This window comes from Sardina pilchardus, chromosome 20 (genome assembly GCF_963854185.1).
Source record: "Sardina pilchardus chromosome 20, fSarPil1.1, whole genome shotgun sequence".
Classification (NCBI taxonomy): domain Eukaryota; kingdom Metazoa; phylum Chordata; class Actinopteri; order Clupeiformes; family Clupeidae; genus Sardina; species Sardina pilchardus.
The window spans coordinates 6,293,009-6,307,467 of NC_085013.1; the positions used below are offsets into that span (position 1 = coordinate 6,293,009).

At 45.3% G+C, this 14,459-nt stretch overlaps 1 protein-coding gene across 2 annotated transcripts in view; it reads left to right on the top strand.

Moving 5' to 3' along the window:
* Positions 1–3,258: 3,258 nt before the first annotated feature.
* mideasb (mitotic deacetylase associated SANT domain protein b) overlaps positions 3,259–14,459 on the top strand; it is a 24,092-nt gene continuing 12,891 nt past the window's right edge. For both annotated transcript variants that reach the window (XM_062522674.1, XM_062522675.1), the window contains exons 1-5: positions 3,259–3,558; positions 6,013–8,309; positions 10,813–11,097; positions 12,033–12,429; positions 13,074–13,140. In XM_062522674.1, the coding sequence (XP_062378658.1) occupies positions 6,468–8,309; positions 10,813–11,097; positions 12,033–12,429; positions 13,074–13,140 (2,591 nt within the window). In that variant the 5' untranslated portion in view covers positions 3,259–3,558; positions 6,013–6,467. The remainder of the gene's footprint in view (positions 3,559–6,012; positions 8,310–10,812; positions 11,098–12,032; positions 12,430–13,073; positions 13,141–14,459) is intronic.

Consider the following 14,459-nt stretch of genomic DNA (forward strand, 5'->3'; position numbering starts at 1 on the left):
GGCATAAAGACCCCCCCCCCCCCCCCAACAAAAGTATTAGAGAAGACAAAAAATCCTCAGTCACTGAGGAAGTTTGGCCTTGTGAATTTCCTGTGAGAGTGAAACAGATGCGTACATGAGTCACATGCATGCATACCTCATCACAGCCAGAATGGGCCATTTACTGTATCATAGACAACCGATCAAAACTTTAATGAAGCGATAATGTTTCGGCCTGCTGATCGCATACAGTACCTCTCACACCTCTCCTTCCAAATCATTCTAATGTCAGACAGATACTCTGAAAGCAAAGCTAACGATCTATGAGCAAGTGAACACTGATGCACATTTTCATTTTGTGCCACCTGGTGGACACTCTGAGAACCACTACCAAAGAACAAGCAAGGGACATGCAAGTAATAGTGGACATAATCTGCAAACTATCAAAAACATGTAGGCCTACAGAACTGCTCAGAGCACGTTGTTAATACAAGGCACACACACAGTTTCATTTAAAGATGAATGGGTAGTCTAGTATCACATGGTAGCCTTCTGGAACCTAAGAAGACTCGAGAAACAGCATCATAGATGGTTGTAATTGAAATTAGTCTTCTAATAATGTGTGTATTAGCCTTTATACAAGAATAATTACAAAAACACTTCTGTCTGGCTAATGCCTGCATTCACCATGGTCACACTCAGGCTAACTGATAACAACTTAACTGATAACAACAGACTTAATGTTTGTTGTTTGTTTTCAAGGCAATTATTGAATAAATAGTGCATCCTGGAACCTGTGTAATAATCCTAATGGCAAATACCTATTCATTGGTATGACATTCTGACTGCATGCTCAACCATACAGTATATGGCATTCCATTACAAACAGTGAGGCAAACTAACATCTGTATCACTACCTCCTTTATAGCCTCCGAACTCATGTTAACTCATGGTCATAAGAAAGTTATTGTGACAGATTATGAAACGCTAAGAACCCTGTGCCCCTTCTCTAATAAAGACAAGGGTTTCACTTTGCCTTATAGCCTATTAATAGCCCATCCCCCTGAGGGCACAATTCCCACCACTGTTCTGTCTACCCAGAGGATTACAGATTGAATTGATGCAATAAGTACGGGTTGAATTTCACAAAACTTACAAATATTCCATTCATGTTAAACAAAATCTGTTTCTTTAACTGTAGATTTTAGAAATTGCCCATGAAGATCCATTTTAAAGGGGAGCAGAAAATAAATATTTTCTGTACAAGATCTGATCTAGTATATCAGAGCAAGTTTTTAATACTGAGGAAGCATGATCCTTAAACCTGAATCAACTTCAAGTCATAGCCCATCCCTTTCAGCTACACACTTCAACAACTTTAAACATGTAGATAGGCTACTTTGCTTGAATTGCAAAAACAGAGACAGCTATCTGATGAAACAATTGCCACCTTGAATGAAATACATTTTACCACGTGCGTAGACCGGGTAGGGGAAAGAAGTATAGCCTAAAGTGCATCTTATTTGCTTCTACGACCACCCCTCATCTCGTCTATTTAGAAAAATACTAGACACTCTTTCAGCGCACCTTGTAAAACATAAGCTGGCAGACAATAAAGGATAGGCTACAACTTATAGTGCAACTAGGCTATACGCCATTGGGCTAAGAGCTAAACGTGACTGATGCGATCACTTTGTAACTCTGGTGTCACCAGTAAGAAGTGCGGCTACCACCTCAGATTCCAAAATTTAAGCGGGCGAAAGTTTTCAAGACATCCCGCCGATAAGGTAACAATGCGTCATGATAGCTACTGCTGAACACAATATTGAGGCTAGTGTTGTCGTTCTCCCGAGTTTCAGAGAGCAACACAAGGCTATGTTAGAAATTTGCTGTGGACTTGTGAGGTCACCATCCCTACAAACTCTGATTGAAGTAACGTTAGTCGTGGCCTGGATTAGTGTGCATGCGTTTAATGTAAATTGGAGGTCATGCTTCAACAAAACGGTCTTAAACAAAATGATTTTCACAAAGACTTCAAAGAAAGTAACATAGGTTTAGGCTACCTTAGATTTGTTGACATGTGACAATGTTAGATGGATTCGTGCTGTAGCCTACTTTGAGACGTTTAGCGAGGCTTTCTTTCTGTGCTACTAAACGATTTAGGCTATATTGACACCCCAACATAACTTTTTATTTGTGTAGTTCGGCTGGTAGCCTAGTGTTTACAGGCCCATCCAAAAGTTTTTTTTTATGAAATGTAGCCTACAAAGAGAGGAAAACACGGCTAACGTGCAATATAATATTTGTTTACATAAGTTAGACATTTGCAACAGCGCACTGCTGCATATCTCGTGAATTCCATGCTTGGATGTTTGTTGGCTTTGCACGTTATTTTAAGGCTGCAACCGATGGCGCATGCTCTGCTTGTTCAGCTGGATCGAAAGTGTCAGTATCTTGTTTCACTTGAGTGGCACATCATGCTTGGTCATGCCTGCAGTGGAGGTAGTTCGCCTCACGGGGGCGTCAGTGTGGTTGCTGAAGTTTGATGTGCCTGTTTTTATAGCCAAGCGACCTATCAACCTAGACTGTCAGTAGGTTAAACTATTTGTCCCTTAATGATCGTCGTTTGGCGATATTAATTACTACTGGATGTTTAAATCTGCATGAATCTTTACTGAACTGCATTTCGGATAACCTGGCCTGGCGTGTAGCCTAATTTAGAAAACCTCTGTTGGTGCACGTGTCGTCACGATTTATTTCATAATTAGGATTAAATGCGAATTTTAAAAGAATTAAAATACTGCAAATTCCCGCAGCAGAACAGGATACACATTCTTTTTGTGATTGAGAACTACTGTATTTGGCGTTTAAGTTTATAATATATTGCACTCGCTAGGGTAGGCTTGTCTACCTGTTTTAGGCCTGGCTACAATGTTTTTTTAGGCCTCTAACATTCTTGTTACAATAAACTACATTTTTGGCGAGCCACTCTGGTTGTGATGAGTTAAGACACTTCTACAAAATACTCTATCTATTATAGCCGACGGTCACCTCTAGGAAATGTGATCAATGGCCTGAAAAACCATCCGTGGTGACTCCTCTCATGACGAAATTTCCCGCATACAGGCCTAGCAAGAGGCGCCTCATCTGGAACTTGCAACGCCCCGTATGGAAGAGGAAAGCTATATATGGTAGTGGAAGTAGGTGTGGCGAATGCTCCAATTGTGGTCACATGACTTGTGTTGAGAGAATTTGTTGTTCAAGGGATTTGACTGAGAATCATAGCGCAACGTCTAGGCAACCACGTTACCGTGTATTTGTGAAGGCATAACGCAATGGTGTGCAATTCCTAAACTGTCCATTTTGCACGATTATATTGTTCTTTGCAGATCAGATGACCAATGTAGGCTAGATAGCAGTTCTCTAATCGCCTCGTCTACCTTTTCACTTGAGTAATCGGAGTGTGAGATCAGCGTTGCATGACTCAACACAGGAGTTGCATGCAGTCATCACCTTCCTGTGTTGGATACTGGATGCGTGAACTCAGGATTCAGAGGGAATAGATAAACAACGAATACGGTAGGTGTTCTTATCTGTAAGGTACACAATGGTGCCTTTAATGGGGTCGATGGGTTGTTTACAGGCAATGTCCTACTGAACTGTATAGTCTCAAGTTCAGTGGTGTAACATTGTATCTTATTTGTTAGTGCGTGAAGGCTATACTATCATAAAAAATCGCGCAGTGATTCGAATGTTTAGGAGACAAATGTTTTACATCCGATCGTTGTTTGAATGCTTTACATTTACAATAATAAAGCAGAGGGACAGCGACACGGCTGACGCGGATCATGTTGTCAACTATAGTCTACATAAGAGAGCAGCACTGAAGCTTCACCATGTTTTGTCCCTCCAACACTTTTCATTCTATCCGTAACCTTTGGTTGCTCGTGTAGGGTGCATTGTTGCCTCATTTTGTTGCAGTGTGCCATGGCATTAGTGACTCGATAATCCTTTTTCTGCAACAAAGGACTTCTCGTAAATAGCGCTGAGCTGGCGGGGGGGTGGCTGGGTCAGGAAGGGCTCGCGTGTAGTACGCAGTGTTTTTTTTTCTCGATGTATGGAGAGGGGAGGAGGAAGGGAGGGGATGCCCCAGTGTCAAATGCAGCCACTCTGCGCTCTTTTATTTATCTGAACGTCAGGCCATGCGATGGAGTTTATGTTTAAATTAAGAAACGGTAGGGATTAGGTAATTGTGCTTGACGTTGCAAGCCTATTAAATGCGTTACCTCGTTGGTTGAGCTAAAACTGGGTCTTGTGTAACTAGGGCATTGTGCGTCTTGTTTTGTCCCAATAACATGGTTATCCTGTGCAGGAGCTATGTGTCTAACTGTAGCTAGTGTCCTTCAGTCGAGAGGCATATTCAGTGGAGGCCACTGTCTTTCTTTTCGGCATGCTTTTGTTAAACTGGCGCACAATGTAAACGTTGGCCATGTTTCTGTGTGGATAGGTGGACGTGTGGAGTAGCTCTTAAATCGTGTTGGATCGTGTTGGTGTGTAGTTCAGTTATTCAGTCACCTCAGAACACGATCAGGGCAGCTGCTGCTGTGCTATTTTGAGGTGCGCAGTCTACAAGTTAAACAGGGTGGTTGAGAGGCTGCCACTGTACTTTGGATAACCTGTGAATTGCCGTGATAAAAGAGTGTGTCAGTGCAGGGTTGTCAAGTAAAGTCTACATTCTTGTGCAATTGAACAATGTTTACAACGAATGCATCAGCACGTGGACTTCATTTGACCAGGACCTCACTAAAAGCTCAATGTATCAGGAGTTGAGGGGCTGCATTTGGCCATCTCTGACACTACTCAAACGCATAGCTCAGTTATTGGCTACAGGTAGTTATATGGCTTACTCAACACAAGCAGTAATTGTGTGTCAGGCTCACACTGATAAATGTTTGTGATGCACACAAGGTTATCCTCTATGCCATGTATCTCACTGTACATGGGATCGCAAGCGAGTTTGTGGGAACATATACTTCACTGCCTGCTGCCTCTACTGCCATAAGATTGAACTAAAACTCCATGTTCCAACTCCAACATCTAATGGCAATGCGCCACTTATTTGTCGATTTTGATGGTTAGCCGTTTAATTAATCAAACAAAATATTTGTTGTTCTGTTTTAAGCACCTATTTTGATTGCATCAGACAAGATCATGAGAAGTCTTGAATATGGACAGGGTTCAGTTAGAGAATGTTTAGCCAAATATTGAATGAATAGAATGAACAATGTGAGTGAGCAGTTTGCAATGTTTTATGTTAAGTTGTGTTTTAAATCACTTAGTATTCAATAAGCAAGGTAGAGGACATCTGATCGTGTGATGTCTGTTTTAATTTGACGGCTTCTTGTTTGCCATATAAGATGACTAGGAGTATCCGATTCACAACTTAGATCTTGTAAATCATACAGTGTCATCTTAACTGACACAGGTTAAGCTGTCTTGGGGCGTTTGCACACACAGAGAGCATAAAGCTTAGCAGTCTGGAAAATAGCCATTTGTTTGGGCCTGTTTCTGCTATAAAAATGTACTGTAATTCACGCTCTGTATGAATGCTGGACAGTCTTGTTCTACCTGTGTGTATATGCATGTGTATGTGACTATGCGTGTGCGTGCATGTAAGCATATCAGAATCTAGGTGCTGGCTTTCAAATACTGTTTTTATCCAGTACAAGGGGAATGCAAAACAAATAATTCACCAGGCCCATGTTCCTCTTATAACACTGTTTTTATGTTCATCAAGAGGTGTGTTTTTAAGCCTGTTGATGCACATGTAAATTCCCTCCATGTTCATGCCTAAAGAAAAATGATACAAGCCACTGATGAGGCTGTCATCAACGCCCCAGTTGTGGAATTCCCACCCAGACCTCTTCCATTCATGACCCTGGGTTGGGACTAGCCCCCCCACAGGCCTACACAATAGGAACTCCCCTGGGCCATCGTTCTCCTGAATAATACCCTCCTCTGTTTTCTTTTCAGTGTGGTACCAATGAATAGAGGAGGCCAGCCCTTCTCTCGATGTCTCAAGCCAATGTGGAGAGGTAGCAGTGGGGAGGGATAAGGAGAAGTGGACGACGAGGAGAAGAGGCTCGCGCTCCCCCTGCCCCTTATTTAATTAAAAACACAGTTTACAGCTTATGTATTTATTTATTTATTTATATTAGGGTTTATTTATTTAATCTTTTCATGCAGATAACTGATGATGCCTTCTCTGAGCACTTGGATTCACATTTGAATTTATCGTTCTGTGCGGACATTCAGTGGGTAACTGCACCCCACTTTGGATACTGTGAATTCGGAGGAATTTTTTTCTTTTTTCTGCCTATGACAAGTGGTTTGTGTGGTGTGGCAGGGGGTGAGCCATGAACCCCTTCCACCCCCACACCTAACCACCCCACCCCCCCCCCCCCTGACCAGCCACACGCCTGCCTCTCATGAAAGCCATGAGTTTACCCTTACACCAGAAGCCCAACAATAAGAGAACAGGCAAGCGCATTAATTTCTTCAACGACCAGGGTGAGACCATGAAGGAGGCCTCGCAGAATGCATCTGAAGGGCCCTACTATGGCCTGGGCGCCCTGGCGTCAGAGCAGAGCCACGGTGCCACCTCAGGAGCTGACAGCTCGGCTGCCGAGGGGCAGCGCATGTTCCTGAACTCTGTCATCTTCAGCCCAGAGAAAGGAGAGCAGAGCCATGGACATTACCAGCAGATGATGCCCATGAAGTGGGCCCTCCAGAACCCCTCCCAGCAGCCTCAGCAGAGGCCCACGGGTGGAAACTGGTCGCAGGGCATCACCATGACGACATGGACACAGAACTTTGCCCCAAATTTGACTTCCCAGAACACTTTCCCCAAGCAGATTCCCTCTGAGGACATCTCTGCGCAGCAGCAGCAGCAGCAGCAGCAGACCACCTCTGCTAGGACTGGTGAAAAGCAGCTGCAGCAGCCGCAGCCACAACAGCAGCAGCAGCAGCACCAACAACAACAGCAACAGGTGCCCAGCTCCTCTATAGAGGCCTATAGAGATTCCACTAAAGGACAAGCTATGGACTGGGAGCAGCAGCAGCAGCCACAGCCACAGCAGTTGCAACAGTCCTTCCAGCCAAGCCATAAGCCTGCAGGACTGAACACACAGCAGCATTCTGGACCCAACCCGGCAGGGTCCTCTGTGCTCCAGCCTTTCCAGGTGGCCTTTGGACAGCCTAAACAGCACCTGCCGGCTGGCTACTATCAGGTGTTCCAGCAGCAAGGTGGCAGGACGTTGCCAAATTTGAGTTACAGCATGCAGACTAACTCGCAGCATCAAATCCAGTCCCTGCAAAAGCAGGATCAGCAGCATGTGCAGAGACAGCAACAACAGCAGCAGCAACAGCAGCAGCAGCAGCAGCAGCTGATTTTGCAGCAACAGCAACAAATGCAACATCAGTACCAACAGCAACAATTAATCCATCAGCCACCAGTGCAACAGCAACCACATCAACTTCAGCCACAAACACAACAACAGACACAGCAGACACAACACATACACCAACAGTCGCAACAGAAACAAACACAACACATACAGAGGTCTGAGCAAATGCAAGAGTTACAGCCACACTTGGAGCACACCTCTCAAGTGCAGCAACAACAACAACCACAACAACAACAGCAACAACTACAACAACAACAACAGCCCATGCAGCACATACATTCACTTCAAACACTGCAGCAACAGAAGCAGGCGACACAACAGCAGCCACAACAAACTCAACAGCCTCAACCAATTCCCCAACAGAAAAATGAACCACAAGTTCAGCAGCACAGTCAACACATCCTAGAGTTTCATCTCAGTAGTAGTCAGTCTCACACTCTCTCCCAGCCCCTCTCCGATCAGCAACAGGCGCAGGTCATGAGCCACTCTCATTTACTAAGCGATAAATCGGCCAAGGACGTCCAGTATCCCCCTGATCCCCAGCAGTCCCCTCCCAGAACTGTGCAACCCGAGGAGCCTCCGCAGCCTTCCCACAGGTCGCGGCCCCTCTCCAAAGAGGACGGGGGAGACAACCCTTTTCTCATCCCTGCCGAGCAGATCCAGGGCCCTCAGGGCTTCCAGGAGCCCCAGAAAGGAGCCTCTGACGGGGCAGCGAGGGCACCGGTGGGGGAGGAGGTGAAGGCGGCGCCCACAGGGGTGATCCAGAGCACGCGGAGGAAGAGGAGGGTCTCCCAGGAGGCAAATCTCGAGACCCTGGCGCAGAAAGCCTCCGAGATGGAGTCCCTGCCATCACAAGCCATGAAGGTAAAGGGTGCTTTTACTCTCATCTGGTCCTCAAAGAATTCAAGTCATTTGTTTATTAATTTGCATTTCTGGGATACAATGATAAGGTTTTTTTGTAATGTATATTAAGAGTGCCTTATCTTGATTTTGAGCAAGTCAGCAAGACCGAGTTGTGCTCAGGGTCGATTTGGTGTAGTTAGTACATGAAAAAAGAGGGAGAACATTCATGTAGTCATACAGTCCACCATCATTTGCATGATATCCAAATGATATCCACTACATTCAAAAACTAATGAGGTTCAATGGCCACAATGACTCTGTGTCAACAAAGACCCAGACGTTTAGTCTGTTCTGGCACCAATTGTATTTTCTCTCTTTGTTCACATGAGCTTGTAGCACACTGTGCAAGCATTCAAGATTATAGACCCAAAACTACAATGTGATTTTAGCCTGTTGCGTTACCAATGCTTGAGTCATTGTTTATGTAACGACTGAACAATGGTTTGATTCTTGAATACATATTTGCATCCTTACTAGAGAAACACAATACACTTTATGTTTTTGTTTTCTTTTTGATGTTAAAAGAAAAGATAGTGTAGCTTCATCCGTCTGATGCCTACTGGGCTTCATCACTGCTGTAAGTGCCTGGTACAGAGGGCTTTAAAGGTGTCACTTCTGCACTGGTTATTCAGGTTTCAATTGTGCTCAGCGAGGCTTGCTGGGAGGTGAGGTGACGTTGCTCAAACAGGCCTAAGGCTGCTGTAGTGGCCGGCTGTGGTCATACAAGCCACCGTCAACAAAAGGCCCCTGCTTGCTTGTTTCTCAGGACATTGTAGGTAAACATGAGCTGGGAGGACTCTTGTGAAACAGGTTTATTATGTAGCCCACTGACTTCTCTTGTTATGGGGACAACTTAAGGGCTGGCTGCCAGTGGTGCACAACAAGAACAAACTGTCACTGTGCCACTTTTATTGACCAAAGCCAGGTTACTCTGTCTTGAGTAATTAGGGTCTGATGTCAGCTAGGCTTGGAGGTAAGTGTGCTGACTACAGTGGACATGTGCTTGTGTGTAAAAAGTAGCCCTTGCTTCTGTTCTAAAAATAGCTCTTTATTTGGTATGACAATGCACTATTTCGCAAGATGGTTGTGAGCGAGATAAATCGTTTCCTTTTGTGTGTGTGAATCACTAATGGTCCCTCTAATGCATGATCATGAAAGCCTGCTTATGCGATACAGTTGGTTTGAGTCTTCAAGCTACAGCACATGCTTAAAGGTGCAGCTGTTATACCGGTTGTAATAATGTTCTAGAGCATGGATTGGACTAAATAGTGTTTAGTAATGCTCTTCAAAACATCTTAATATGTGCAGTTAAGGTAACTTTTGTTTTTGTTGGTGGTTGTTGTTGTTGTTTTTGTTTGTTTCATCAAAGAGAATAGCAAATGCACGTAGCAGTAATCGTATGGAGCAGAGAGAGACAAATAGCCCATAATTAGGCATTATGCATTTGACCTGTGCATTGTGTGCAAGTCTGTTTGCATGTTTGCATGTTTTGCGTGTGTGTGTCTTGTGTCTTCTCTGTGGTGTTGACAGCACTGCTGCTGTTTGTCTCCAAACCCCTCCCCTTCCTCTGTGGCTAATCACATGGGGTGTATTTGTGTTTGTGTGTTTTGTCGGTGGGAGTAAGCGCATATACACGTAGCCTCTAGTTAACCTGAGGTGACAGCTAGTTGTAAAAAATATAACAATTTGATTTTCACCTTATTATGCATTAAATAAGTCTTTAGTTGGTGCTTATCAGGATTTAAGTTTCATATCTGTAGTATGGATGGTATGCATTGTCAACAGACTGAAAACCTGGCCTTGGCAAAGAATCATTTTAACACTGAATTTGCATAGGGACAAAGAATACAAGTTGCACGTGAGTTTAAAGACCCTGGAAGGACTAAAGAGAGTGTCTCAGTTTTGCTCTATTATTGGTGCACAATTTATTTTTTAACTTTCTCCTTAAAATCATTCTGTGGTACCTTCACCTTTGCTTTAGAAATGTGTTTGTTAGAAACTTGAATGCCATCTATCATGCAGCCCATGCTTGAAACTATGGCATTCCCACCTGACTGGTGAAAAGAATCATGGATAGACACAGTTAGACACCTTCTGGGCTTTCAGTAGTGTATTGCACACTAGAACTGACATTGATCCATCGGCATCACGCAGACACACATTGAGTATTGTTACAAACAAGACTGAACAGATTCCATGGAATGAGAAAATACATTTGATTTTAGTTCCGTCTTTGAATGGCGGAGGTTTCTTTTGATTGCATAAGTCAGACTTTGAACATGAAACCAGGAAATGTGCATCTATGTTGATATCTGTTCATGGTCAAGTATAATCTACAGCTCTCTGTCTTTCTCTCTCTCTCTCTCTCTCTCTCTCTCTCTCTCTCTCTATTTATCTATCTCTCTTTTTCCTCTGTCTCTTTCTTTCTCTCTCTTTCTGTCCATCAATTTCCTATCACCCACAGGAACCCCACAGGCCCTGGAGTCCACCGTCCGGTCACTGCCCGAGGGATCGGGAGGCAGAGGGTGTGGCAGCCAAGCGGCACCGGGACGAGTCGCTCCTCCCTCTCATCATCCCTGTTTCCGTACCGGTGCGGCCCGTGGACCAGGGCTCCCCTCCGGAGCGAGACCCCACAGGGATTGGCCACAGCTGGATTGGCCACACCCCCTCCCACCAGGAACACAAGCCGTCAGTCATTGTGACACGTCGCCGCTCGCTGCGTAGTTCTCTGACCGACAACTCTGGCCAGGTATGTTTATATTATTAAGGCAATGGCAGGATAAATTTCATTTTTAGATTGTATGGATTTAGTGTTTCTCTCAATTAGTGATGATCTAGCTATTCTGGTAGTGGTACGCATACTTTTAGACCCTTCATTCAGACACCTGGGTTTACTTGGGTTTAGAGACATTGGCATTCAGTGTGGACAGTTGTTATGGCTCTGCGCCAATGATAGCATTATATTTTCGGATTGTCCATACACCTGTGGTTCCAGATCTTGTGAATGTGGTACGTCTCAAGGCACCTTCTTCACATTGGATATGGACGCTATACCTTAGACAACTGGTTACATTTTGGAGGTCAAAGGTCAAGTTCAAACTCATGTTCACTGTGACCACATGCATGTCCTTGTGAACAGGACATCTCAAGTTGGTATGAATGTTGCCTTGGAATAAAAGAGCAACTGGTTAGATTCCTTTCAACTTTATAATTTTATTACATGCTTCCCCACACAAATGTATGTCAACCAGAAATCCACAGCTGTTTTAAACTAACAATCAGACTGAATACAAACTGAATCATATCAGGTTTAATGTTGCTATTTATTCAGTCAATGCATTATGATCATCATTCTTAGTTATGATGTAGACTGAAGCATGCATGGTATATCTAAAGTGCTGGGTAGAAATGAGTTTTTAATGCAGTTGGTGTGTGTGTGTGTGTGTGCGCACACACACATCTCTGTCTCTGTAGTGGGGAATGTTTCATAATCCAGGACCCCGTTATTCATCATAGTAAATCTTCCCATGTCCTCACTCTCACACCGCTAAGCTGCCGAGACCTAAATTTAATCATAAAAAACTCTTTGGCTCTCAAAAGCTTTTAAGCCCAACCATTCTCTCTTGCTCGTTCTCTTTTTCTCTTTTCCGCTCACCTTTTCCTTGCACCCTTCTCCTCCTCTAGAACGGCGGCCCGGAGGACGAGAAGGACGCCGACGGCAAGTCCGGCAAGGTGAAGCGGCGGCCGCGCCCCGAGCCGCTCTTCATCCCGCCGCCCAAGCCGGGCACGTTCATCGTGCCGTCGGTCTACTCCAGCATCACGCCCTACCAGAGCCACCTGCGCTCGCCCGTTCGGATGGGAGATGGCGCCGGCGGCATTGCGGGCGGTGGCGTTGGCTGCGGCGGTGGTGCCCAGGCCATGCCCCCCTACACGCCGCCGCCCATCCTCAGCCCCGTGCGCGAGGGCTCCGGCCTCTACTTCTCCACTTTCCTCTCCAACGCTGCCGCCGCCGCCACGGGCAGTCACGTGCTGCCCCCCGTGGTCACCCCCAAGTCTGCCACCCGGAGCCTGCTCCGCTCCAGTGAGCCCCTTTTCTTACTCCTACTTCACTCATGTTTAGCCCTATGGTACCGTCACAATAATAGTCTTTTTTGGACACAGACTGATTTGGATAGATAGATAGATAGATAGATAGATAGATAGATACTTTATTGATCCCCTAGGGGAAATTCAAGGACATCCAATCCAATCCACTTTATTGATATAGCACAATTTAAACAAACATAAGGTTTCCAAAGTGCTGTACACAGGCCTGATAGAGTTCAGACGTGGCGCTTGAATGCAGGCTCGAGCTCGCCAAGGAACGATGTCAAGAAAGGCTATTCTCTATATTGTCTTTGAATGCGTCTGATCATTTCAGGCACAGAGAATTTCCTGTCTATCAGCCTTGTGTACAACACAACAGTAAGGATACATCAACATGATGGTCTATTATTTCTATTTCATTTCTATTTAATCTCACTTTCCCCCCTGAACAATGATTTTTAGATGACAGTTTGTGGGTCATCTGTTCAGTCAGGAAACTTCAAGCTAGAGTCCGTTTCTCTACGCGTAGCTGTGTCTGTCTCCATGATGTTCCTCTTTGAAGTTCTTCAGTGTTGTGAGCCTGTGGATGTCCTGAGTGGGAATGAGGAACTGACTGTGTGCTTTCTCTTGCGCTTTCAGACAGCTGTGACATCACGCCTCCTGTGCTCTCTGCCATGAGTGAAGCCACACCAGTCAGCCTTGAGCCGTAAGTAATGTGCAGACACACACACACACACACACACACACACACACACACTGACTGACTGGGAAGAGACGTGCTAGTCATTCACCCATGTACTCGGCTGAAGGTGTGTTTTGGTGGTAGTAACAAAACGCAGATTGAGCACTGCCCATTTTCCCTTTATATTTGAATAAAGCCTGGTGAGGTCCAGATGTGTTAGCTTTACTAATGGAGGCTCTTTCAGCTCCTTTGTGTTGATTTCTCCCAAGGAGTTAGTGTTCTTGATGCTGAACTGCTATTACATCCTCAAACCACTCCTCAGTCCTTCAGAACATACACCGCCCATGTAAATAGGGTGGGTAACCGGCAGCATGTAGGCGGTCCATAGGAACACTGGTGACACTGGCTGACCACACACAGATTGAAATCTTGATGTGGTCAAGACTTCTCCGAACTGTCCTTTCCACCATCGTTGACATGCAGCTTAGCTGTCAAGTATGTGGCTTTGCAAATGTGGTTGGAGGTGGATTTTGTTCTTATGCCAACCCCTCCGGTGTCCCTGATTGGACGCAGCACCACTCTCCGCTCTCCTTTCAGTGGGTTCGCCCCCCCCCCCCCCCCTCCCCCCCCCCCCCCCCCGTCCCGTCTTTTGTCAGGTTTTTTTGGCTGGCTGTCCAAGGAGACTTAGCCAGTCTCCCAAAAAGCGTCCCGCTCATCCAGATCAGAAGCATGATCCAGGAAGGAGTGGTGTGTGTGTGTGTGTGTGTTCGTGCGCGCGTGTGCTTGTGCTTGTGCGCGTACGTGTGTGTCTGTGTGTGTTCATTGCATCAATATTCTTGCCTCTAGTAGAGCATGAATCACATGGGCCTTCCCTTATGACTACTAAGAATCTGAGAGCCCAATGTCTGGCATAGTGACTCACTTGTGTGGTTCTGCTGTGGATTTGGGGGAATACACAGTGGGGAGACAAAGCACTTCTTGTTTCCGGGGGAGAGGGAGAAGAAACGTCAGCCTTTCACTTAACCCAGCAACCGGCCTGGGCAAAGGCCACTGCAGATGCAGTCTATAAAGCCCCCTCTCTCTCACCCGAAGCATGCAACTCACATTTCCATTGTTGACTGAGTATATCTTCAAGGATACGGCCTTGTTATATGTTCGTTTATTAAAGGGATAGTTCGGATTTTAAGACACGAAGTTGTATGGGTTCCCTGTCAGCAACGTAGTGCATCAGCACTGACTTACCCCCGACAGCGTCCTGTGAGCCGAGATCCAGCCGGTTTTTGATCGTTTTTGATGCCGGACTATTTTCTTCAGCAAGTTTCTGGGGTCACGAAAGTAAAGTG